Raw genomic sequence first — 27,279 nt, 5'->3', positions numbered from 1 at the left:
TGATGTATATATATATATATATATATATATATATATATATATATATATATATATATATATATATATATATATATATATATATATACAATTATTAAATATTTTTATAAATATATAATAAAAGCAGTAACAATAACTAAGGTATTTTGGTTACTATATTCGATTATATAAAATCTCTGATTACCCATGAACAGAAACACCAGCCTATAACCCAGGGGAACATGTAGGTTGGTTACATACATATATTTGAAGACATACTAAGATGAAACTGCTGCAGTTATCCATCATAAACATGAAGATTTCATGCAAATATCCAAGCCGAAGTCTGTATTTGTTTTCACACTCATCAACATGCTGGATTTTGCATAAATGTTTAGCATGGAAAATGAGGGCTGATTCTCATATTCCCTATTGTTGTAGTGTCTCCATGCACTTGTTAGGGAGAGAACTTTCAGTCTGAACTCACCTGCTCAACCAGTCCACCCACCTGCATAGAAAGAATATGTTTTTCTGTCATTCACTTTATTAGTCTGTCAAATGCACCTCTTTGTGCCAGACTAATAACCTCTATTCTACTACAAATGCAATCCAAATATCACATCAAGTGTGTGTACACATAAACTAGGTGAGGGGGAAAGAATGACAGAAAATGTTTCTGTGGTGATGTTATTTAGGCTTCCAATTTTAGAAACAACAGTTTACAGGCTGAGGGGCAAACAGAAGTTTTTATTGCCTCGAAAGGTCCTGTATAACTGCATACTTCCTGATGCAAACTTGATCGGATAATCAATACATTATAATTTACATATTCCATACCTGATTTTCCCCAGTTTCACAGATGAGGTTTAAGACTAGTCCCGGACTAAAATGCATGTTTGAGCTGTTTTAACTGAAAGCAACTTGCACTGACATATCTTAAAATATGCCAATGCCATTGTTTCGTCTCAAGATGCACACCAGTTATGTTAATATTCTAAGGCACGTTTATAAAAGCTACTTAAATGTCCTAATTGAACTAAGGCCTAATCCTTGCTTAACATAAACCCTCTCTGTGAAACCAGGCATATAAATTACTTTTTGTGGCTTAACTGATATGTAAAATATTTTTTATTTCATATATTGATGTAGTACAGCATTGAAATATTTTTCAGCAAAGCTCTCTTTAATACTGTTAGTACCACAGACATCAATTCATATTTTTGATTGAAGTTTTTTAGAGACAATAGTTACAAAGCAGGATAAAACATCATTTAATTCATAGAAAATAATTTCTTTTTTTACACATACAGGAAATTAGACAAAAATTAAGGACAAGGCTGTGATTGTGTGGTTCTTCCATTAAAAAAACAGTTCTTAAAAAACGTTCAAACTGCACAACAGCGCCGTCAAGTGGTCATTTGTGAGTCTTTGTAAACAGTGGATGCTCTCTCTTAGCCTAAAACCTGTTGCAACAAATTCTTGTTGTGTAAAAAATAAAATAATTATAATTACAAAAAAAGCTACCCTAAACCATCTCGTCATTGGCTTGAGTGCAAATTCCCAGAGCCTAAGAGACTCCATGAACTAGGAGGTTAAAGGTCAAAAGTCAGGTGCTGGTTCAGTGCTGTCTACCTCGTTGGTGTGCAGAAATCAGATCTTCTCAACATAGTTCCCAGGAAAGAGACCCTCCTTCCCATGAATTCGTCCTCTCCACCACCCTGATTGATCTTCAGGAAAACCAGAGGAATATTAGAAACAATTCAACAGTCTAAATCTAAACCTCAACATGTGCTTAGAAGGATTGGTCTTTTTCCAGGTCTCACCTTCATTGATTAGCTCTATGATATCATTGACGTCAAAGCTAATTTCATCCACATCCTGGCCAAAATACTGATAAAGTGCTCTACATCGAGGCCCCTGCGGTCTGGGCTGAGGTTTGGGACGGCTAGAGGGGGCCGGTGGAGGCCGTTGGCTGATGCTCCTTTTTCGTTGCATTCTGGTGGGATTTTTGACGCTTTAGTACTTATAAAAATTGGATTTGAGATGTTTTTGTGTGTGCAAATCTATCTGCGTTTTCTTACCCTGACATGCCCTGATCAGGCACATTGAGGAAGTCGAGGTTCGTGGACTGATTCTGGGATGCCCTGGAGCCTCTTTGATTCTTCTGTGATCCCAGTTTAGGTAGAGCGTTGCTTGGTGGGGGGTTCTGCCTCACTGGCATGGAGTATGTCGCGTCTCTATGCTGCTTCTGCTGAGTGCCAGCCCGGTTAAACTGTGCAGCCCCGTTCTGATGGCCCCCTTTTAAAAATACACATTATAGAGGGTTACTAATGGCTAAGTGTATCATAGTGAGGTAGTACCCCATCTCGCGAGGTAGTACTTTTTAAAAGTTCAAGACATTTCGGGGGTGAGACTTGTGCGCTGAACATGTTGATTGGCTGAGATCATGCAGCATTTTGATTGGTTAACTCCACGCAGCATTTTATTTCAACGATCATTTTTAAAAGTCTGTTGCGATGCGTGCAGTTAGAGTTGTTTGCTATTCAAAACAACAATGAAGTTTAAAAAATACAGCAGATGGACCAACAAGGTTTAGACTTTATTCAGCTTATATGCAGAGAACAAAATCCAGCGGGAACTGGAAAGTTGCATACAGTAATACGTCACTGGACTAATCTTTACACAAATAGACAGCAACAGATCTGGGGGAAACTGGACTTAAGTCACTGTTGCCCAAGACTTGTTTTTTAAAGGGGGGGTGAAACACTCAGTTTCAGTCAATCTCATGTCAATCTTGAGTACCTATAAAAGTAGTATTGCATCCTTCATATCTACGCAAAGTCTTTAAAGGTGAACTATGTAGTATTTTTGCAGTAAAATATCCAAAAACCACTAGGCCGGTGTTATATATTTTGTTCAGTTGAGTATCTACAATATCCCAGAAGTTTCCAACTATTTGTAAATTGTGAGAAAATTGCTATTTTAACTAAGGACAGGGACGTTGCAGCATTGCATTTGAGGGAGTCGCCTGTCAAGTGAACGCACGGAGTAAAGTCATAACATCGTTTTGAACACACTTAAATGTATCTAATATGATAAACAGAGCTACATTACCTCAAAATCATAACCGGAAGAGCGGATCTGTGCAGGCACCCGGCGACTGTGTCCCGTCCCGTCATAATAAAAGTCCCGGTATTCGCGAGGCGGTATTTGTTTAACAATCGCTCCAGCAGCTGTGCTCAGGTCCACAACACTCGGCCCTGCTCTGCTTTAGACTACAGTAACGTTAATAACCGCATGCATGAACGTGATTTCTGCCCGAGTCCTATTTTCCACCGGCTGTGATGAGAAGACCTCCCAAGGATCTCCCAAGATGCTGCGCTCACACTTTGCGTCATCAAACTACGATTTGTTTTGAATAGGCGCCCTCCAGTGGACGAAAGCTGCATAGTGCACCTTTAATTTTATTATATTTATAAAAGAAATATGGGCTGTACCGAGTCTTTCCGGAAAAAACCGAGCGCCTGGAGGCGTTTCGTGTGGGCGGAGCTAAAGAATGACAATCGCGAACAAAGCGATGACGTCCTCAAGCGTGGAGAAACCCATGGCTATCGATCTCAGCTAATACCGATAATGATCCAGAATCATTCGGAGGCTGAAATAAATTGAACAGGAGAAACAGCAACACAGGACGTCCGTCTCTGTGGTATGTACTGTATTTAGTGGCCTGTCAACATTTGTGTCTTTACTCGCAGTTTATGAGGACATGATTCGGTTTATGGACTATTGTATGCGACTAACGTTAAACCTTAGCAGTAGCAAGCAAAACGGTTTTGCATGTCAGACTAGTGTAACGTTATACATAGAACAAAAATAGAGTCCGTTAGCGCATTTGAATGACGAAGCACGCGATCATGTCGTTTACTGATGTTTACTCACGTGACGATAGCCAACAGCACAGACATTTGAAGCAGTTTTACTCACCGGCTGCTTCCAAAGCAGGACCGAACCTTTATCGCTGGGACCGCTCCGTCAAAAACACACTTCTTTGGTATGATTTGGTGAAGTCCTGATGTCACCCATATGAATAAAGTGGAGCGCGGCGGGAGTTTTTATGGGCGTGCATTTCCTCTCTCGCTCTAGTCACACGCGCACGCGTGCGCACCCTACCTAAGAGCCCGTACGGCCCATACAAGGACCTTCCGCTCTAGTAACGTCAAGCCGACCCATACTCGAAAAAAACTCTCCGAAACTTGTGAGAAACCGGAAGGAGTATTTTTGACACAGAAATACTCCTTCAAACATCCAAAATTAGTTTTTGAAACTTTGTCTATGTTTAGGATGGGAATCCAAGTCTTTAACAGTGTTTTGAGCTTTGGTTCCTCCTAAGGTTTATTTACTCTCAGGGAATTTTCTCTTGTAAAAAATAGTGTATTAAATGCACACTTTAAGTCATGAATGCACACTATTAAGTCACTTACAATGCACACTTAAGTGGCTTTTATCTTTTAAATATCTTTATACAGTGCCTTGCGAAAGTATTCGGCCCCCATTGAACTTTGCGACCTTTTGTCACATTTCCGGCTTCAAACAAAGATATAAAACTGTATTTTTTTTGTGAAGAATCAAGAAGTGGGACACAATCATGGAGTGGAATGAAATTTATTGGATATTTCAAACTTTCTTAAAAAAATCAAAAACTGAAAAATTGGGTGTGCAAAATTATTCGGCCCCTTTACTTTCAGTGCAGCAAACTCTCTCCAGAAGTTCAGTGAGGATCTCTGAAGGATCCAATGTTGACCTAAATGACTAATGATGATAAATAGAATCCATACCCCAAGCGACTTACAGCTGTAATCGCAGCAAAAGGTGGTGCTACAAAGTATTAACTTAAGGGGGCCGAATAATTTTGCATGCCCAATTTTTCAGTTTTTGATTTGTTAAAAAAGTTTGAAATATCCAATAAATTTTGTTCCCCTTCATGATTGTGTCCCACTTTTGTGTCCCCACAAAAATTACAGTTTTATATCTTTAAGTTTGAAGCCTGAAATGTGGCAAAAGTTCGCAATGTTCAAGGGGGCCGAATACTTTCGCAAGGCACTGTATATCTTTAGGTTATATATTATATATATATATATATATATATATATATATATATATATATATATATATATATATATATATATATATATATATATATATATAATATATATATATATATAATATATATATAAATGTATAATTTATATATAAACACAATTAAAATTTATTTATATATATAAACACACTTACATGTTCTGCAAGAAAGTAAACTTTTTAATGACTAACACACTTAAAGCTGCTGTCCATAACTTTTTTTGAGTTCAAGATTTCCAAAAATAATAAAATTAAAAATGTACAACATGAATCCATTTTCAGAACCATGTATTTGTCTTACCCTGAATCATTATGGTACACTTCTAATAAGTGTTTATATTGGGACTATTTCAGGCCAGACAGGTAGGAACCACTGCGGAGGAGCACAGTCCCTGCGTGACACGCCATAGACATAAACAGAGAGAAGTAGGTCCGGCTGCAATGCTTTTCCACATGTTTTAATAATCCTTTGTCGTGTTTTAAAGAACCATACTTGTTTTGATGTGTTATAACATATTAACGCACATGTAAAGTTAATGTATTTTATTATACCATGGTCTGTCTGAATACTCGATTCTGGTTGGCTGGAAGGTGTGCGATAAAACAGTTTAATGCACAGGCAGTTCCAAGTCAGCTGAATCAACGTTCTATATTAATATTTTAAAGCGAAAGTAAAACCGCTGTGTCTGTGGTGTATATATATATATATATATTATATATATTAGATGCATGCAGGTCTTAAATTGACAGCAGCGCAGCCTAGTTAACAAGCTGCCGCTTGTCCTTAAAGGGACAGTTTTAATTAAAGCGCACACACAGAGAGCATTACATTTAATGAATATATATTTTAATCTACCATAAATGCTTGTCAGTACACTCAACAGTACACTTTTACCATATTTCAAAGACAATAGAAGTGATGTAGGTAAAACTATATAATTAAAAGTAGATATTAAACTATATTACATTTTCATTTATTTGCAATTAACATGCAATTCAGTGTCTGCATTCAGGTCGCACTAATGTATATGCTTTTAAATTATACTATTTCTGTACTCTTTAAAAGGTATGCTAAAGTGTAGTTTTTTCACAAGGGTTGTCTTGCCAATATTGCCTTGTTTTTGTTCATAAAAGACATTGACCTCTGTAATGCTCCGTAAAGCACAGATCAAAACATAATTTTATAAAACTTCAAGGTTACTGAGGGTTCAAAATTTGGATCAACTTTGCAAGGATTATAGCTACAACAACTGGAGAATATGAATTTGTCCACATAGCTTAACACAGTAGTTACAGCGCAGGAATTCAACTTGATACACAAATAAGGAGTTTTTATACCTCTGTTCCGTGGCTGACTTCTCCCTCCAGAACTCTGTGGTATTCCCTTCCTGGTTGGCTCTGGAGAAAAACAAAAATTGAAGCTCAATGAAGAGATTTTTTTACAACAGCTGACACTTTATCCATCCAACCATCTTACGTACTGGATGTCTTTGGCAGTCCATCTGTTATAGAGACAGAAAGGGTCTTTCCTGCAGGTTTGATCACAGCTGCCTCAGTCGGTCCCCTCTGGAATACCACCACACGGGTGCCGCCTCCTCCCCAGCCCTCCTTTTTCACACGGAACTCCAGCCTGCACAAAACATTCCCATTCATTTATGCTCTGTACTTCATTTATGCTCTGCACTGGAATGAGATAAATGAGAAATGATAGAGAGAGTTATTGCCACCTGTCGCTGAAGGACAATGAGAGTTTGCTTCGGGTTTGCTCCTCATAGCGCTTGCACAGGAGACTGATGAACTCCGTTTTAAACGTGGACTCCAGCAGACTGTCATACTCAGTTTCATGAATAATGAAGAGGTCATCTTGCCTTGTGCTGGAGGAAAATGAAGAAAGACAGTTTTTATATTTCCTGAAACTACTAGAATGTGAAGGTTTTAATATAACTTATGTCAAAACCAACCAATATGATTCCAGTAATAAGCATTTGGTGATTTTTTAGGGCATTTCTAGGGTGGTCTTGGTCAGTGTTCCAACTAGCCTAGAAATCTAGACGCACCCTAGCGGCAGCAAATATAATTTGACGTGAGTGTCTTCTAGCAACTCTCAATACACGTTTGAGCTGTAAACGCCAAACTCTGGTCGCGCCAATCACATTGTGTATAGAGTCGGTGGGCGGGGCTTATTTTAATGACGGCCTAGTTTGCGCATGCATGTGCTTCTAGTAAACACAGAAATTGGCGAACGGCGGTCTTTCGAATCAGCTTTGACCACGACTCTGGGAGACTTGGAGTTAAGCTTTTCTCTGAGAAAAAGAACGGCACTGAAGTCATTCTTAAGAAGTGAAGATGTGTTCCGAGTTTTGCCGACCGGATACGTTGAAAGTTTAATCTTTTCAACTAGCTCTGCTTCACCTTCGTTGCTCTGGTTGGTTGTAGTACCGTTTATCCCGCCCCTCGGATTGAGCCCTGTCAATGTTGAGTTTCCAGACCAGACATCTTGATGTGGGTCTGGCTTGTCAGGTTATGTTCCAACAGTTTTTGGCTTCAGTAGTTTGGGGTCAATAAAGTGAATGCTTTTATTTAAAGATGCATTCAATTGATTTGTGTTTCAAATAAACGCTGTTCATTCAAACTTTCTATTCTTTAAAAAATCCCCAAAATTGCCAACTCAATTATGAAAGTTACTTCAACCTAAAATCTAATTTATTTTTAATCAAATAAATTCAGCCTTGTTGAGCCTCGTTATGTTAAACACATAAAAACATTTAAAATATTTCCTATATACCCTTTAGTAAACCTGCAAAACACCAAAACGTGTTCCTTTTAACTTGAGGAAAAAATTATTATTCCGTACTATCGCTTTAAGTATAAAATGCGTAAAGCATTCTTGGATGTAATTGCGGGTCAAATAAGAACACATAACAACACACACACACACACACACACACACACACACACACACACACACACACACACACACAAAATCTTTATATTTCAGATATATGCTGTTTCTTTCTGTTCCTCCAATAATAATTATAATTTTCAACATTGATAATAATAATAATAATAATAATAATAATAATAATAATTATAATAATAATAAATGTTTCTTGAGCAGCAAATCGGCATATTAGAATAATTTCTGAAGGATTGTGTGATTCTAAAGCCTGGAGTGATGATGCTGAAAATTCAACTTTGAATCACAGAAATGAATAGCATTTTAAAATATATTAAAATAGAAAAAAAGTGATTTTAAATTGTACAAATATTTCACAGTAAAACAGCTTTTGCTGTATTTTGAATTAAATAATTGCAGCCTTGGTGAGCAGAAGAGACTTATTAAAAACATTTTCATTATCGTACTGTTCTAAAAGTTGTGACCGAGTGTGTGTGTGTGTGTGTGTGTGTGTGTGTGTGTGTGTGTGTGTGTGTGTGTGTGTGTGTGTGTGTGTAATCCAACAAATTACGGTTTATCATAAGCCAGGAAAACACATGTGCGCAGCTCCGATGGTGCTGGATGACTTATATGGCGAAGAAGAAGAATTATGAACAATTAAAGACATAAGATGAAAGAGGACATGACTGAAGGTATATCACAAAGCACACAAAATGTTATTATTGACTCTGTAATTGATTTTCACATTATCTACATGCATCTTTGATATATCATCATTAATCATCATCATCAAGAGTAGACAAACAACTTCCTTCAATCCCTCCTCAACGCCACCCCCCACACCCGTCCCCCAACTTTCATTATCTCTCAGACTTGACATATATGGCAGAAAAAAAAAAACTGAGCCGCCATAAATATTAACTCATTTCCTGTTTGCTAATTTCCTTCGTGCACTTTGCAAATAGTTTGACCCTGCAGAACTTCCGTATGAGTTCTTCTGCTGTAGCAACAGTGGTGGTCTGGCAGCTTGTTTGTCTCACAGTAGTAAATCTGCATGAGTGTGCACAGTATAAATGAGCAGCTTTATCGCATTTGCTCAGGCAGAATAAAGGAATGAAATAACAATGATTTTCGGTTGTATATCTTGCTGATTGTAGCTAAATGTGCAATGCCTTTGGGATATACAGTTGATACTACTATGCAGAAAACCTTCTTTTACAAGTGGAATATTTCCACATTTACAAACTGTCTTCACAGCTAATCCCTGTAAAATAATATAACATACTGATTAATTATCAAAGTTGGTAACAGTTGTGCTGCTTAATAATTTTTAATTATTACAATTTTTTTTTTTTTAAAGAATCCTTTTGGGGGGGGGGGGGTGGAATTATTTTTCTCTTTTCAACTTTTTATTCATCAATGTATCCTAAAAAAAATATCACAGGTTCCAAAAAAATAAAATAAAAAAAGCATCACAACCGTTTCCAACATTGATAATAACCGAGTATCAAATCAGCATTTTAGACTGATTTCTGAAGGCTAGAGTTATGATGCTGAAAATTCAGCTTTGCCATCACACAAATAAAGTATATTAAAATAGAAACACATTATTTTACATTTTAATATTGTAATAATATTTCCCATTACTGTTTTTTTTTTTCTGTATGAGGCAGCAACTTACCTCAAAGAGACTGAACGGACACTGCCAATGTCCAGCTTTCTTTTCAGGACTTCCTTTATCTGGCCCTTCTCTGGTCCTTTCTTTATCTTTTCCCGACCGATTAGGTAGATGGATTTGGGTGACAGTATTAGATCCCTCTTTATAGTCTAAAAAAATCAGTAAGAAAGAATTACAACTTGTTTTTGCCCTCATTTAATCTATTTTAAATAATAAATTAAAAAAAATATTAATCAGCACAGACGTTTTTCAGATTGATAATGAGAAATGTTTCTTGAGCAGCAAATCATCATATTACAATGATTTCTGAAGGATCATGTGACACTGAAGACTGGAGTAATGATGCTGAAAATGCAGCTTTACCAACACAGCAATAAATTACATTTTAAAATATATTAAAATAGAAAAAAAAGTTTAAATTTCACATTATTACAGTTTTGTTATTACTTTTGATCACATAAATGGATCCTTTGTGATCATCTTTTTTTAGAAACATGAAATAAATAATTTTTGAACTATAACAATTCTTTTTACTAATAGTTTCTCACCTTGAATCTACGGTCAAACTTGGTGACTGAGTCTGCAAAGTCGACGCGCTCCCTCTTGGCCATGAACTGCCGGAGTTCAGGCTTCTCTTCCATGCCCAGGTAATCGCCAACAAAGTTCCTGTTTATACTATTCCTACGTCGTTCTTTAAAGTTATACAGTATATCAGATGCTGAAAATAAGAAAGACAGAGAGAGAAAAAAACAAGTGTGAATCCAGAATAAACGTGCTGTGTATTTTTGTATCGGTTGGCCTCGAAGAGACGCAAGTGTTTTTTGGTAGTTTCAGCCTGACGCAGTTATAATTTTCACAGCCTGCGCCACGTTGTTTAAATTGCAAATGCACTCATGCCCATCTGTTCCCCCATGGGTGTGCTGGTCTGAAAACGAGGTGTGTTAAGGAACATTATTGGCGCGTTGCTATTGTATTGGTGTGGTATATTGTTTATTGCATGTTACACCCAAAACACACTAGGGATGCCACAATTCTCAATATAATAATGAACCATTTGGTACGGCATTCAAGATTCAATTTGCGCTTGTGAATTGCATTTTTCCCGGTTTCGCATTTAATTAATTATTTTTCTACACATTCTATCATTTGCCTCCATTCCAATACTGAACAATGCCACATAGATTTACATCACACTTTAGTGGTAGTTATACTCACAGAACACTATAGTTATCAACCATCACGGAAGTTCATTATGTGCATGTATTTTAAAGCCTTGCCGGTTAAAAATTTAACATGCGCCTTTCTGAGCACGAGCACTGAAATTCTGTCAATCACTTGATTACTGGACTAAGTAGTCTTACTGCGCTAAAACGGTCAAATACACATACGGTTTACATAAACACAGTTGGTTATGTCTAAAGTGAAAGTAAAACAGCTGTGTCTGTGGTATGTAAAGTATATTAGATGCATGCAGGTCTTAAATTGACAGCAGCGCAGCCTAGTTAACACGCTGCCGCTTGTCCTTAAAGGTCCCATGGCATGACATTTTTATTTTATGAGGTTTTTCAACATTAATATGAGTTCCCCTAGCCTGAATATTGTCCCCAAGTGGCTAGAAATTTTGAACTGTGTAAACTGAGTTCTTTCTCTGCCTTTGAGAAAATTATACCAGACAAGCTGATCTTGAATTCTCCTGTTATGACGTCATACCACGAAAGGTTACCGCCCCTTCCTCTGCTTTGCCTGTCCAAAGAATTAGTAGAGAATGGGTTCCGTTTATCAGTCGCGATGTCAGCAAAAGCTTTACCATATGGATTCGAAAGCACCACCACAAACAGTGAGTAACAGTGTTCATTAATGTCTGATCTGGGATCAGTGATTTCTGATGTGTAAGCTAATCATTCAAGTTCACTCAGACTTTCTTTCTTAATTGTTTAATACTGTCAGTCCCGCCGCTGGCCGTCTTGATGCATCAGTGAAACAAGCCAGTGTCTAAAACGATCTACTTCACGTCATTTCTGTTTGTAGCATGAAACAAATCTGTTATTTAAATGATTAAACTACAGAGAGCATTCAAAGAACACTCTTTATAATGTCCGGATTGGTCAATCACACGTTTGAATGACGCTGCTCATTATGCTCAACAGAAGCTCTTCCTGTATTCATGTCGATGTCATTTTTGTTGTTAGCTGTGGTGAAAGCATTTTGTGAGAAATAACATTGCAAAATTCTCTCATGTTTATTCAGAGCTCTCAGATACAAACTAAATAAATTTGCGCACACACAGCGCTCTCAACAACTCGATACAATAACACTTTCTCAGCAATCTTTCCCCAGCTCGACGTCGTCTCTCTGTCTCTGGACTGGCAGCGCTGCAGCTGCTGCTCGCGCCTGACTAAACCACACCCCCTCTGCACGTAATCTCATTTCAAATGCAGATGTCAGCCAACAGTGGATGTTTTCACTGATGTCTCACAGCAGACAGGCCTCTTGAAACAGCATTCATACCAGAGGGCTAATATCAGTTTAGAAAAAATGCCTTTTACTTCTAAGTTATGACATTTTTTTGATGTAAAAACCATACTATCAATATAAGTACATCTCAGGAAACATTATAAAATAATAATAAATAAAATAAATAAAGGTTGGGGGGGAAGGGTTTGAGTCCCTGCCCCTTTAAAAGTGAAAGTGCCCTTTTCGATCGCACTACAGTGCCCCCACAAACGCGATTTCCACCGCGGTTCGAGCACGATTTCTACAGAGGGGGAACCCCCCCATATGCATACATATATTATATATATATATATTATACCCATTACTCATTAAGAAAATAGAGACACCCCTTTGAGACCATGCACCAGGCACGCCGACCATTTTTATTCCCATCATTAAACTAGCAAAAGTGAATTTGAACATGTCCATTTGCGCTGTACGCTTTAGACCACATGCTTAGATCGTTAAAATAGGGCCCATTGTGTGTGGCACTTGGAGTTGCGCTTCAGATTGGTCACTTACAAGGTTCTATGGCCTTGTAAGACTTCTACTCACCTTCTTCCCGCATCTGTTCATATTTTCTCCTGGCAATGTATTTCCTCCAAGCCTTCTGGATGGTTCTGGCAAACGTGTCAAACTTCCTCTCTCGCATCTCTTCCAGTAAAAATAGCTAGTTAGAAGAAATGGGAGTTCAAATGAGAAATGTTGCTCAAGGGTAAGTCAATATTTATGAAATTATTTATATTTTAGGCCGTTGGAGGGGACTTTTTAGGTGATTTCTGAGCCTCACCGACTCTGGATTCTTGATAAAGACTTTGGTGCGGCCCATTTGGTACTGATCCGTGTCCATGTTTACACAACGCAAGAGGTGCAAAACGCCCTGCTGTTCCGCACCACGCCAATGTGGCCATGTCTCTGCTGTAAGGATGGCATACCTAGCAAAACACTTTTTTTTAGTTTGATTTAGTTACTTGAGATACTAGCACTGAAATTAACTCATCTGGGAAATCACACCTAAAATTAGCATTAGCATCCACCCTAAGAGTAACACATCAGAGATATTTACACTGAAGATTAACACGTGATTCATTTATTTGAGCTCCTTCACTTGAGGTTAATTCACTTAACTGGAAAACCCCAGACCTAAGTCAAGTATTGGACTGCAATCCTACTAAAATATCCATATAAAACACATTCGCAAAGATTTTTTATGACCAAACATATTACTTCAAACTTAATCTTACCTCTGTAAAAACTTCTGAAAGATTCTACGATAGGCAAAGCCGGCACGTCGTACCCTGATATTTTCCCGTAAGCCAAGATATTCCACCTGATGTTTTACTCTGTTACCATAAAAGTGAAATGTATGAATAGTGTGTTTTGAGTTCGTTTGCACCATTTCTGAGAATGGTGTTAAACTGAACGACTCACCTACTCTCCTCCCAGTCCTTAGGCCTCTTGGTCTCGTTGGGTTTGATGCAGCGGATATAGTGCGGTGTGCACTTCATCAGTGTGCTAACCAACTCGTTGGCTTGCCTCTGTGGACCAGACAGTCAGTGAGTGACTCCAAATAAAGGAAAGTGACAGGTATGCTGATCCTCAGAATTTATCAAGGACATTGGTCTTACTTTGATCTTCGAGCTAGCAGTGGTTGGTCTACCTTTCTTTTCCGTGTTGAGGTTTTCTGGGAAGAGACTTTGGATGAAGTCGCTGCAATGTCAGAGAAATAAATATTTTTATCTGAGGTTACGTCGTGTCAATTTGCTTGTGTTTTCAGGGAGGAGAAAAACAGTTGAACTTGTTTCAGGGAAAATTGAATATGCTCATCTTTCCTTGTTCTGTTGTCTCTTTGGCTTTTACATGATATTACATTCTCTAACATTTACCAGACTTAAATACAGCCCATCAATATGGACAGTGCTTCCAATGAGAGAGAAACAGAGAAATAGCACTCACTATTGGCTGCTTTGCATCAGTTCTATGAGATCAGGGAAAAGCACATCTCTGTTTCTCTCGCAGAAACCGTTGATATCGTACGACACCTAGTTTGAAGAAACGTATTAATGCTACAGCACTGTAATCATTTTTATAAGTCTTTTATGCTCACAAAAGATGCATTTATTTGATCAAAAAATACAATAAAAACAGTAATATTGTGAAAATATTATTACAATTATTAAAATAACAGTTTTCCATTTGAATGTTTGATGGTGAAGCTGAATTTTTAGCAGCCATTAATTACTCAGTTCATTACTATTAATTATTAGTTTTCAGTCATGTGACCCTTCAGAAATCATTTTAATATGCTGCTCAAGAAACATTTCTTCTTATTATCAATGTTGAAAACAGTTGTGCTGCTTAATATTTTTGTAGAAACCATGATTTTTTTTCCAGGATTCTTTGATGAATATTTATTTGAAATAGAAATCTTCTGTGACATTATACATGTTTTAACTGTCACTTTTGATCATTTAATGCATCATTGCTAAATAAAATGATCAATTTCTTGATGACCTTAAAGTCTAACACACAGACTAAAAGTCACAAAAGTCATAACACCCACCTTGCCAGCATAGTGGTGAATGACAAAACCAGAGTTCCAGTTGTTGAAGTGTTCGTGAGTCCCCACAGCAGCCTGTAGCTTCTGAAGCAGAGTCATATCAACACCCTCTTTGGTGGCGTGCATGGTGGCACACACGTCATCCAGCACGCTCATGATGCCAGGAGGATTCTGGGAATGAGGCGGAATGGAGTTACAGCTTAAAAAGCTTATACAAAAATAATATCATTATAAATTATTATTAATCTTAAATATAGCACAGCCCCTTTGCAGGCTTACCAGTTTATTTTCTATTAAGTCACACACAACTTTGTTGTTAAAGTATTCTATGGGTGTCCATTTGATGCCCTCCTGTACATACTCTTCCTGTGGGAGGTAAAAACCGTCTGTCAGATCGAGAATTTACACACAGCAGGATGGATGCTAGTGAAAAGTTTAATGAATGATTTATTTTTTGTACCTGTTCTGCTTTCAGTGTCAACTCAATAAAGATCTGCTGCAACTTTTCATTCACAAAGTTGATACAGAACTGTTCAAAACCATTCCTCTAGAAAGAATAGATTATTATTATTGATAATATTCACTTAATATAATTAGTAGTAGTAATTTGATTAAACATTAAATTAAATTTTCACAGAATGTGAAGACAAAATACACTACTGTTCAAAAGTTTGGGGACCCATTCACGCCTGTCACTTTAAATTCTCAAGCTCTTTACAGTGGAATGGATTCTGATTGGCTGTTAAATGTTTTTATCGTTCATCAGCTAGATTAAATTGTTCTGATAATAATTAATCTGATGAGAATAATTGTTCTGAAAATAACTCCAAAAATATAATTTCTCTTTGCTATTATCGTTATACCCGTGGTGCGGACTCATATTCTCAAATTCATATTTCCATATTTAGAAACTATATCTTTATTGTTATCGTCCTTGGTGTAAACAAGCTTTAATACTTTTTAAAAATGTTTTTGAAAGAAGTATCATATGGTTACCAAGTTTGAAATGTATTTTATAAAAAAATAAACCCTTACTGTCCCCAAGCCTCTGTTTTGATTTGAAGGTTAAAGTTCATATTAAAATATGCAATGAAAATCAATGAAGATTATTTACTTGGAAAATCTCAAATCCATAAATATCCAGAACGCCAATACTGAGCTCTTCATTGGGTTTCTGTATGGCTTTATTTATTGCCTGCTCAGACAGAGAAAGACAAAAAAAAATTACACTTTTTTCACAACTAATGGTTACTGTGTGTTTATATGGCATTCACTAACCTCAACTAGGTAGTCAAACAGACGAGCATAGAGAGCTTTGGAAAGAGCGTCACGCGTGTGGCATGCTTGTTCCCTGTTCAGAGTCACATCAATGGATTCACTTTTACCACCCCATTTGGAGTCCATTTTCCTGCTGGTGAGTTTCCCCTGTAGACGGCTCTGGTCGATGCCCAGCAGGTAGGCAGGGAAAGCCAATACTGGTTTGAAAGCAGGGTAAAAGATGTCAGTGCAATGTCTGACAAAATATCTTTACAGACAGAAATAATTAGTCATTATTATGACAGTAAATGGCGATCTCAAAACAGTAAACAGGGAAGCATTTTTTTTTAATCTCAATGTCACTCACAGTCCGTGCTCTCCACCTGCCCGTAGTTTCCCACCTCAATGAAACTAATGGTGCCCAAATGTAAGATGCCAGCTACAATCTGCAGCACCTGCTTCTGAAACATCTCTGGTATGCCGATCACCTGCATGGCTTCCTGTAGATCAAGTCATCAAAACCCAAGGTCAACAAAAGTCTAGGTGGCCGAAAACCAGTTGTGTTACAGTTGTGGTCAGAATAATTTTCTCTAAAACACTTTGGCCATAATTATTGACACCCTTCTAAAAACAGAGGCAGTCACACTGGTGTGATCATCGACCTCAGAGGACCTTAAATACCTTTGGCAACCTCTTTTCGCTAAGTTAAGAGCTGTGAGTTTTATTATATAATGCCTGATAAGTTCAGAGAACACCTGACAAGAGATCAGAGACCATTCCTCCATACAGAAGAATTTCTCCAGATCCTTCAGATTCCTAGCTCCATGTTGGTGCTCCTTCTCTTCAGTTAACCCCACTCTTTTTTTATAGCGTTCATGTCAGGGAAGTGGGACGGCCATGGCAGAAGTTTCATTTTGTTCTCAGTGAGACATTTGAGTGGTGATTTTTGATGTTTGTTTTAGATCATTGTCCTGATGGGAGATCCAACCATGGCCCATTATAAGATTTCTAGCAGAGGAAATCGGGTTGATTTTTTATTTGTCGGTTTTTGCTAGTTTCCATAATTCCATGTATCCAAACAAGATGTCTAGGACCTCCAGCAAAAAATAGGCCCACAACATTCAATATCCAGGTGTATATTTAATCATGAACATGGGGTATTTTTTTTAATCTCTGTTTGCACCAAACCCATCTGGTGGGTTTGTCGCCAAAAAGCTCTTTTTGACCACAGAACCAGGTCCCATCTGAAGGTCTAGTTGTGCCTGATGACAATATGCTGGAGCTGTTTTTGCATGAGCATGGAGGATTTTTCTTAAAACGCTCCCAAACAACATGTGGTGATGTAGGGGTTGTTTGATATATTTTTTTCTAGGCTTTCTTATCCCAAAACTCAACTAATCTCTACAGTTCTCCATCTGTGATCCCTGGAGAGGCTTTGGCTACTCAAACTCACCCTTGCCTTGAATTAAGACCATATAGACACATGTCCTCTTCCAGGCAGATTCGTAACATCTTTATTTGATTGAACGTCTTAAATATTGCCCTGGTGGTGGAAATGGGGATTTTCAATGCTTTAACCCCTTTGTTTATATTTACCAGGGGTGCAAATAATTCTGACCACAAATGGTCTCTGTGTATTTAGTTTGTGGAGGTGACAAACATAATCTGGCATGACAATATTGATTTAATTATGTACCATGGTTTCCTGGAAGTCTTTGCTGTCATTAGTTCCATCCACCTTGTATGTTCCAGACTGGTTCAGGTAGTAGAAGTAATCTGGGGTCATAATTCCCAACTCTTCCCTCTGCTGAGGCGTGCATCCATCTATTAGCTAAAAAAATGTGTGGTTTATTCAATATCTGTTCAAATGATCCATCAGAATTATGTAAAAAAAAAAAAAATTGTTGTATTCTAATTATACTAATATTCCAGCTGCAGCTCTGGGAAAAAAGATTACATTAAATAATATGAATATTTAATATCATATTAAAAAATAAATATATGAAATAAATGTTTAAATAATATACATTTCATTTATTTTTGATAGTGACTGTTGTGCAATTTTCTTTCTTGTGTTTTCACATTTTATTTTCTGTTGTTTTTAAACACTGTTCAACAAGAAAAAGCTGGAAAAAAAGAAAGAGGCTTTGGTAACTAATTTTGAAAATTAAATTGAATTAATTCAGAAATGTAATATTTAAAATGCCATGCATTTCCAGATGCCATTCTTGGAAACAATGTTAAATAATTTTAATAAATATTTAATATATTTAAATAGTAAATATTACATTATAATCATTTATATTATATTACATGTTTTATTGATTTTTGATGTGACTGATGTGTTTCACTTTTGTTTGTTTTTTGTAGTGTTTCATTCCCCCTTTTTTTAAAATCTTTTTCTAAACACCGTTAAACTAAAAAAAGAAAAAAAGAAAAGAAAATTGGAATAGGATAATTAATTTTCTCTTTCTTACCTGGTAGAAAATGTGAAAGCTCCTTTCATTTTCATTCTGGCTCACGACTCTTGATTTTTCCAGCAGGAAGTTGGAGATCTTCCCTCCGTCTGGCTCTCCTCCTCGACTAAACTGGATCTCAAAGTATTTGCCCTGTCAATCGAGCTAGTGTTACTCACAGTAATTGAACACAGGTTTGCGCGTTGTAAATTCATAAGACTGAGCTGGATATATATGAGTGTGAAACGCACAAAACGGCTTGAATTGTTGTTGCGGACTGTCTTCGCATTGCCAAAGGCTTCCAGCAGAGGGTTTGACTGCAGGATAATATCCTTCACATGCTGAACAACAAAACAACGACACAGGACTGGTTTTAGAACTAAGACTTGCTTCCTAAAAGGTAAAAAGGTATTCTAAAAACAGTTTTTACCTGTACTTTAGTTCCTCCCCCTGATACTTTTGAGATGTAGCCCATAATGTACTTGGCAGCAACTGTTTTTCCTGCCCCGCTCTCTCCGCTGAATACAAACATACAGAAGATGTGAACATAACATATGTGACCCTAATTCAATAGCTTTACATCAGTGCTGTTTGAATTCACATTCTCACATGCTATATTGTCACACAAAGCCACACAAATGCTTTTTAAAAGGTGACGTCACTGTCACAGGAAAATGTGGTTAATGACTTCTAAACACAATTTGTTTTAAATAGAGCTTCACAGAATTCACTGGTAAACTGAATAAAAAAACGGCATGTCTACATATGGCTGTCCTCATCCTCATTGGCCGAGACTTAAAAAATGGAAGTAGGCAGACATTAGGACATATCTAGCGACATGCCCCAGATGCCCCTATTTGGTCAACCAAATAAATATTTCAGTATTTATTTAGTATTTTATTTAGTATTTATAGCCTATGAAATCCAATTATAAAAAATAAAAAAAATAGCATAGTTAAAGGAATTCAGTTTAAAAATGTCCCTATTTGAGAAATAATCATTTTAGCTATGAAAGGCAGTAGTGAAAGCCATTTAGCCATTACCAGCCACAAGCTCTTCTTTACTGCCTGCAGTAAATCAGGAAGGAAACTACACTAAGAATGGTTGACCACTGCTGCAATGCCTTTGGTGGTGGGTGTGACAAAACAGGGAAGGAACTGCCAACAGTGCAAATGGGACCGAAGATGAAGAGAGTAAAATGTGCAATCAGAGAATGACACTGATACTGATGTGGATCTCTGCAGACAGTCTGTGATGGCGTGAAAATGCAGTGGATTTCACAATAATAACAGTTGTTAGACAGTGAAAAGTCACAGACCGAGGGAATTTATACAGAAATAGGGTCTGATTTATTTGAATATTAAGCCTGAAAGGACTCAAGAAAGAATATCAAGAAAGTCGCTTAAGTGGTTATATTTTAAGTGGGGCTTGCATTTGAATGTGGGCTTGGGTTTGAATGTGGCAAGTTACAAGAAGAACATAAAATCCAAGTTGAAACAAGCATCACATATGCAAGAACCACAAACCTTATAATGACACATTGGTTTTCACTGTCAATCATCATATTCCTGTACATATTGTCTGTCAGAGCATAAACGTGTGGTGGGTTCTCATACTGAGCCTAAAGAGAGAGAGAGAGAGATGGCTGTGGATCTGACATCACACAATCATGTTAAACACACGATAAATGTGCTAATTATTGATATAATGACAGTAAGTGTTCATTGTATTTGACCTACAGCTCCCTGGTAGAGCTCAATCTCACGGTCAGTGAAGTATGGCATCTGTTTGAAAGGATTCACCGATATCAACACAGGTCCTATATAGGTCTTCAAATCAGGGTTAAGAACATAAACAATCCAGTTCAATTCAATCGAACAATCGTTTGTTTTAATTCAATTCAGTAGAATGCATAGTAGATTATACTGTATATAAATTTTGGGTTTAGTATTAGTCTATTCTGCTCACCAACAATTTAAACAACTGTTTTCTATTTTAATATATTTTTAAATCTATTTTATTCCTGAATCCTTTTTCAGAATCATTCCTCCAGTCTTAAGTGTCACATCATCCTTCAGAAATCATTCTAATATGCTGATTTGGTGTTCAAAAAAACATTGTCAAAAGTTGAAAACAGCAGTTGAAATTAAATCATGAAATCCGAAATTGGGTAATAATTTGGTTTTATTATTTCAGTATGATTTTCACTGCTAGTAAATGCCATAGACAATCTAGTCAGCATTTTCTGCAAAAGTAATCTGGACTTTAAAAAGATTTAATTTAACACAACAAAGACTACTAACGTCTACTAATTGTCACGTCAAATCAGGAAGTGAGTGTGTGCTAACTGTTGAGACATGTAAACAAAAGAGGAAGACAACATTTCTGATCAGCCTTCTGTGAGCGACCATACAGTCTTAACAACACATGCAGTGCTAACTGAGGAAGTGCAACACAGTGATTTGATCCCTTCAAGGATACAAAGATGTAGTCGTCCATGTATCTTTTTTTGAGATTTTCCACGATGGCATCTTCAGTGATTTTGGAGAGAAGCACCATGTCATCAACACCACTCTGCTTGACATTCTGGCTCTGCCAGTGATACTTACTGCCCTGAAAGAGAGAGGAAAAAAGTCACATTTATTTGAAGTTGACTTGAATGGCTTTATGACTTGGACTACGGCAAAGATGTCAAAATGAGTCAAGATGTCCTTCGCCCAGAGCATTTCAATGTATCCCACTGAAAACCCCTCTTTATCAAATCCACCGTTGCTGTTATTATTAACAGTTTTTTTTCTTGTTGCTATAAAATAGTTTTCATTAGTGGCATTAATTTACTGTGTAAACCCAACAGGAAACACCAAATAGCTTTAAAAAAACTGTTAAAAACTGGTTAAAACTGGATTTTTTAGGTCATTAGGTCACCCTTTCACTCCTTACAAATAAACAAGTTTATTAACTAGCATACTACACTGAAATTCAAGCGAGGAAAAGACACTGCTTTTGGAAAACTGACGTTCATGGCCGACTTACAGCATCCAGTTCCTCTTTCAATCTTCCCTGTTGCTGAAGTATTTACCACCATATGTAACCACTGGTGATTGCAGATAGAGAAGGAGAGAAGCTAAAAGTTGAACCGAGATGTGCATCTATGTACACATTAATGTACTTGTTTTGATATAAATATAAAAGTTGAGAACATGATGTTTCTTAAAAAAAATTGCTTTGCACAGAGATGCAAATAAGAATGTTAATCTTTGGATTTTAAATTGTATCAAAGATACATGATTAATAGAAATAAAATAAATTAAATTCTCCCTACTGGCTCTTACACAGATAAGAAGATGCTTAATAATACAAATAAAAATGGGACTTCACTAAACTATAGGGAAGAGCAAGCTCAATTAGTCAATAAAATGCTGGGTTGTTTAAACCCATTTTTGGATCAGATAATTAAATAAATATGTTTTTTCTTCTTTTGTGTTTGTATTGGTATGTTGTATGTTTGTGTTTTGGACCGTGTTTGTCCTGAATAAAAGCTTTGATTGATTGATTGAATGGACAAACCCAACAATTTGCTTACATTTTTAAACCCAGCAGTTGGGTTTGTCCATATCTGACCCAAACATGGGTTGAAACAACCAAACATTTTTTTGTTTGAGTGTAGGTTCTGTCATTAGCGCACACTGGAATTGGTCTAGTCTACAAAATGTAAATATATACCTGATTCTCTTAATGAAAGAGGATTGAAATTAGATAGTTGTCTGTGGTTATTTAGGACAGGAAATCAAACCACAGAGTTACTTAGCAACACGCAGCAGATGTAAGGAAGTTTTGGACCAGCTGTGTGTCTGTGTCACATTTTGATGTATAACATACAAAGGTTGTGGCTTACCCATAATGATCTATCATAAGCCATCAGCATCATTCGAATACGACAGTCTGCCTACATTTACATATCATTTAAGATGCACAATTCAAGTTTTATAAGACTTCTATTTTTCTAGAGAAAGCGTTCTAAAGTTAGAGTAGAAGAGTCTCTGCCAGTGCTCACATTCACTTTTGCATTTAAATTTGAGGAAAAGCAGATGTTTCTTTATGCAAGCTCCTTAAGGTTTATTTGCTTTTGATGTGATGCACCATTAGGGAAGCTGTGAAACAGTCGCTGGGTTTGTGGTCTGAATTCCTGGCCTTTGTTTCAACCACAGCTCAAACTTCACACATGGAGCATGTTCATGTTCTGAGCTATAAAGAGGTATAATATTATAAACACAGGAGTCAAAAATACATTTCTCTTTTATTGAAGAGATAACAGGCCTTCCGTATCCAACTTACACAGTGTACGGGTTTAACGCCTCTCGCGGTTCAAAATGCTTACGTCATACTTTGTGCCAGTATGCTTCGTTTCATAAGCTGAACTTTTATAATGGATGGATGCACTTTTTTGAGCTTCAAACTCAATGAACCTCATCGCTGCCAATACAAAGTCTGGAACTGTTAGGGATATTTATTAATTTAACTCAGTGTTCATCAGAATGAAGAAAGTCATATAGAGCTAGGATGGCTTGGGGTGAGTAAATCATGGGGTCATTTTCATTTGAAAGTGAACTACACCTTCAAAAACCATGTTTTTTTTACTCATTATAATGCAGTAATAAAGGTTACCCGATTTCTGAATGACATCACTAATGTTCCTCTAGAAAAAGAAAAAAAATTGTGAAAAAAATGCTTAATCAGTGAAAAACTATATCTATTAATAAATAACTATATCTATTGAAATTTATATTCCAAAAATAGGCCAATGCAGAGAATTTTGAGTCATTCAGATAATAAGCATACCAAAAATGGCTGATATGCTCTTATGAAATAAGGAAAAAGGAAATGATGATTTGCGAGACCGACATTAATGATGCCTGTGCTGAGGTAAAGTTCTAATAAAATGACAGAGCAGATGGAAACTGCATCCAAATATGCTTACTTCCCCAATTTAAAGTAGGTGAAAAAGGAGCAATATGTCAGAATTCACAGTATCCCTAAAATAGCAGATGAAAAGTACCCAGATGACCTACTACTTCCGTTGAGATTTTGAAGTCTGTATCCAATGGAAACTTTATCATCCCATGAGGTCACGGGGAGAGGATTTGTGAATGACAGTGAAGCAACACAACTGATGCTGGTAGGTCACATGATAATGACAATGACGAATGTAGTACATTCTGATAACTTTAGATAGAACAAAATATGATTTTTTTCAAAAATGTCTCAGGCTATTTTGGATCCCCTTAAATTTCATTTTATGTTCAAACTGTTGAAACATTCTTCAAAATACAATTATATCACTCATGTTCCCTATTTTCTACTAGAACTAGATGGTAATAGCAAAAAAAAAACTTAAAAATATTTGATCATCTATTGATCTTCATATTCCAAAATTTGTCATTTAGATATTTAAGATGTTGAAAAAGACGATATGCTCTATTGAAATAATAATAATAATAATAATAATAATAATAATAATAATAGATTTTATTTATAATGCACTTTTCATTCCGAAGAATCTCAAAGTGCAACACTTAAAGTGAAAATGTGTTCCCATATTTCACTCAAAGTGAAATATGGGAAGAGCAAATGATACATGCAATTCATAATTGATATACATAGGCGACATGTACGACTTTCTATGGAACACAAAAGAAGATTTTTGGGAAATGCTTCAGCAGTCCAAAATACCTTATTTTGTGACTGAAAGTCAGTCAGTCATACAGGTTTGGAACAACATGAAAATGAATGGCATGATTTTTATTTTTACAATGTGGATCAGCTTTGCATCCATCATCTGACCTGTGGTGGATCTATAAAAGTACACTCTGAGAAAGTCAAGCTTCAGAAAGCTGAAGTGGTGAGGAAGTACCGACATAGGAACCGCAAGTCCCCTCTGACATACTTCCCCACATCCACCCACCTCTGGGTGTTATTGCAAAAAGAAAAAAAACCTCTGTAAGCCTCTCGACACAGCCAAACGTTCGCTTCCTTCAGAAGCACCACCCCTGCCCAAAACTGCTTTTCAGCTACCTAGCTGCTTTGATCCTGAATCATGAAAGGCTCAGCATCACCTTACCAACGTGAACACCTCACCAGTTTGAAAGCATTACGCTTTGTTCAACAGCAAGTCCACTCTGATCATAAATATACAGGATAAAAGTAAAATACTGATGGTATATTAAATCTTGACTAATAACAGAGGTCAAGCAGTTTCCATTTAAGGAGTTGTTTGAGTTCACTTTTTGTGATGCTGTCCTTTGAACTTCCCTTTCAGTTAGTTTCTCACATCCTATACGAGTCGTCTCAAGCTTTTTGACTTTACAGGAAACTCTCCAAAAGAAATTAGCATCTACAGTTGTGTAATGAGTATAATGAGGAAAGTATATTTCTATGTATTCCTAGAATATTTTTTTAGGAGCACAACTAGGTTTATATTTTACAGTCATGTTCCAAAAAAGCCATAAGTAAAGAAGTAATTATATTGCGATGATAAACCTAAGTGAATACATTACCATTATGCCAGTGCTGTTTGTTCCTCCTCCTTTGCGGTTTTTCCTTAGATGAGTGTGACAATCCAAAGGTGTCTCAGCACCCTGCCATGACCAGCAGACTCTACAGCACAAGAGCAAAAAGGGTTAGAGAAGGGAAGCAGACTGTGACGATCACTGAACAAAGATCACTTCCTCAAACTCCCACAACCCTTAGGTGAGACAAGAAATAGTCGCACGATCACGCACCACAGGCTTTACACATGCATACGCCTGCAAACAGAGGACCCGTAATCGGTCTAACTCACGCTCCTCATGATCATGCGAAAAACCAATAATAAGTGGCGCAGGTTCCAGGTCAGCCGTTACTCTGAGGTGTGTGACACAGGATGTAGCCCCTCCTGTTGAATGGGTGACAAACTGCATGAGATGCAGAAAGGATAAACCAAAACTGAACACACCCTCACTCATGTCTAATCTTTTTAAATCGGTTCTAAATACAAAACAAATCTGGTTTGAGAGTTCCAGAGGCCTCCACTGCCTCAAGTCACATGACATAAAAATGCTAAATAAAGCTCATTTCAATTGAGCAACTGAATTCAATTCAGCCAACTGAAAACTTTAGATGTGATCAGTCACTTGAAAATGTTCAATTGGAAACCTGAATTTTTTTTTACAGTGTAGGGCCCCTCAAAAACACATAGGGCCCCTGACGCCCATTTGACTTATTGTTAGCCTATATCAATACGTATAATTTCTCTGTTTCTAATTTGTTTCGCCTTTGTCGTCCTCTAAAGATGTGTGCCGAAGGATCTCATGGGAATATAATCCAGCCCTGCAGAAGAAATTGTACATAAGGTTAATTTGTAAATGACTTTTGTTAAAAATGTCAACTAAATCAATTATTGTAAATGTAATATGCACATACAATAGCACTAATTTTGCAGAAGAACCAAGATGACAAAGAAATTAGGCTAAAAGTCTGAGGTTTGCATGTGTCAGACAACTCACTTGTCTGACACATACAAACCTCAGACTTTTAGCCTAATTTCAAGTTCAAGACAATCAAGTTTAGGAAGGAAAATGTAAGAAATGTATATGATACTGATCAAATAAAAACCTTGCATATTATTTGTACACAATGCATGTTTTTATTCAGCATTTCATTCAATTCCAACTGGTCTACGTTCAATTCGGAGGACATCGACTACATCACAGGCACATGATGCTACAGCATGTTACGGAGTAGCATGTGACAAAAATCAACATTAAACAAAGTCCAAAAAAAGTGTGACTGCATTTCCAAAGTGAATCTACAGTTATTGCAAATGTTGGAACACAGCAACATTTAAAAACAAAATTAAAAAAAGTAAAAAGCTTACCATCAAAAGCAAAACAGCATTTTCATCTTTCACATAATAATTGTACCAAATATATGATTACAAAGTTAGTGTCTCTGCAGAGAGACTTTAACAACAATTCTAGTTTTCATAGAATCTTGCTTATAGTTTTTCCTTCGCGAATGTTTTACCTTTAGCAAAACAATTCCTACAATACAAAAATAACATGAATCTTAAGATTATGACAAATAAAGACATAGCACCATACTGTAGCACCACAGATTAGCCACCAGTCTTTGAAAGGAGGCCATCTCCTCAAGATCTGCTCTTCAAATCAAACATTTGACATGCACTGCCAGGACCCAAGACAGGGAGAAGGTCTGTTATGGCACTCTAATGGCGACTGATACTAGTACGTTTTTGACAAAGATGATTCAATGAACTAAATGTTGATGTTTGGAAGGGAATCCAATCAACATAGATTATGGGAAGTTAAAAAAAAACCTATTACCATTATGCTGTTCCAAATCCTTGTTAAAGCCAATGCGTTTTAATCTTGTGAGGAACAGACCCACATAGAAATTGCAAACAAATGACTTCCACCCTAATTCTTCCCCTTTACGCTCATATTTAAGCGCCATTTGTTCTGGAATGTCACTGCAAACAATGACTTACATTTTGGTATTTTACTTAAACAAACCTGTTGTGTTGCTCTACAGGAACAGCACTTTTTAAAATCCTTAGTGGAGCTCAAAATAGTTCACCCAAAAATTTAAATTCTGTCATCTTGATTTTGTATTGTTCTAAACCTGTATGCATTTCTGGTAAGACTTTATTTTAAGGTTCATTTATTAACAATTAACTAGTTGCTTATTAGCATACTAGGATATTGGCTGTTTATTAGTACTTATAAAGCACATGTTAATGCCTTATTCTGCCTGACCTTTTTCTACATCC

General features: G+C 36.8%; 1 protein-coding gene across 3 annotated transcripts; it reads right to left on the bottom strand.

Annotated features, from left to right (window-relative positions):
• Positions 1-160: 160 nt before the first annotated feature.
• Positions 161-25,335, bottom strand: myo1f (myosin IF). 3 transcript variants are annotated; one of them, XM_067413960.1, is made up of 30 exons: positions 25,197-25,213; positions 25,007-25,108; positions 20,934-21,065; positions 20,192-20,281; positions 19,979-20,073; positions 18,883-18,970; positions 18,704-18,793; positions 18,474-18,605; positions 17,693-17,827; positions 16,364-16,496; positions 16,018-16,214; positions 15,854-15,934; positions 15,200-15,286; positions 15,019-15,105; positions 14,743-14,910; positions 14,136-14,221; positions 13,808-13,889; positions 13,611-13,717; positions 13,424-13,522; positions 12,970-13,114; positions 12,735-12,849; positions 10,235-10,404; positions 9,690-9,835; positions 6,840-6,986; positions 6,594-6,742; positions 6,451-6,510; positions 2,058-2,274; positions 1,800-1,972; positions 1,609-1,703; positions 161-484 (listed from the first exon to the last, which is right to left on the bottom strand). In XM_067413960.1, exons 2-29 carry the CDS (start codon positions 25,007-25,009, stop codon positions 1,627-1,629), a joined length of 3,291 nt encoding a protein of 1,096 aa, XP_067270061.1. In that variant the 5' UTR covers positions 25,010-25,108; positions 25,197-25,213; the 3' UTR covers positions 161-484; positions 1,609-1,626. The 3 variants fall into 3 exon arrangements, with proteins under 3 accessions (XP_067270061.1, XP_067270060.1, XP_067270059.1); XM_067413959.1 differs by lacking the exons at positions 161-484; positions 25,197-25,213 and adding an exon at positions 25,232-25,335 and having other exon boundaries at positions 1,139-1,703; positions 25,007-25,106; XM_067413958.1 differs by lacking the exon at positions 161-484 and having other exon boundaries at positions 1,139-1,703.
• Positions 25,336-27,279: the final 1,944 nt, after the last annotated feature.

This window comes from Pseudorasbora parva, chromosome 13 (genome assembly GCF_024679245.1).
Source record: "Pseudorasbora parva isolate DD20220531a chromosome 13, ASM2467924v1, whole genome shotgun sequence".
NCBI classification, from domain to species: Eukaryota; Metazoa; Chordata; class Actinopteri; order Cypriniformes; family Gobionidae; genus Pseudorasbora; species Pseudorasbora parva.
The sequence above is the reverse complement of the archived record's forward strand: the minus strand, read 5'-3'. Positions and strand labels throughout refer to the sequence as shown.

Coding starts and splice junctions, on each gene's coding strand:
- myo1f (XM_067413959.1), bottom strand. Junction 20,074..20,191: donor TTGAGCTCTACCAGGGAGCT/GTAGGTCAAATA, acceptor CTCTCTCTTTAG/GCTCAGTATGAGAACCCACC. Junction 14,911..15,018: donor ACTTAATAGAAAATAAACTG/GTAAGCCTGCAA, acceptor CCTCATTCCCAG/AATCCTCCTGGCATCATGAG.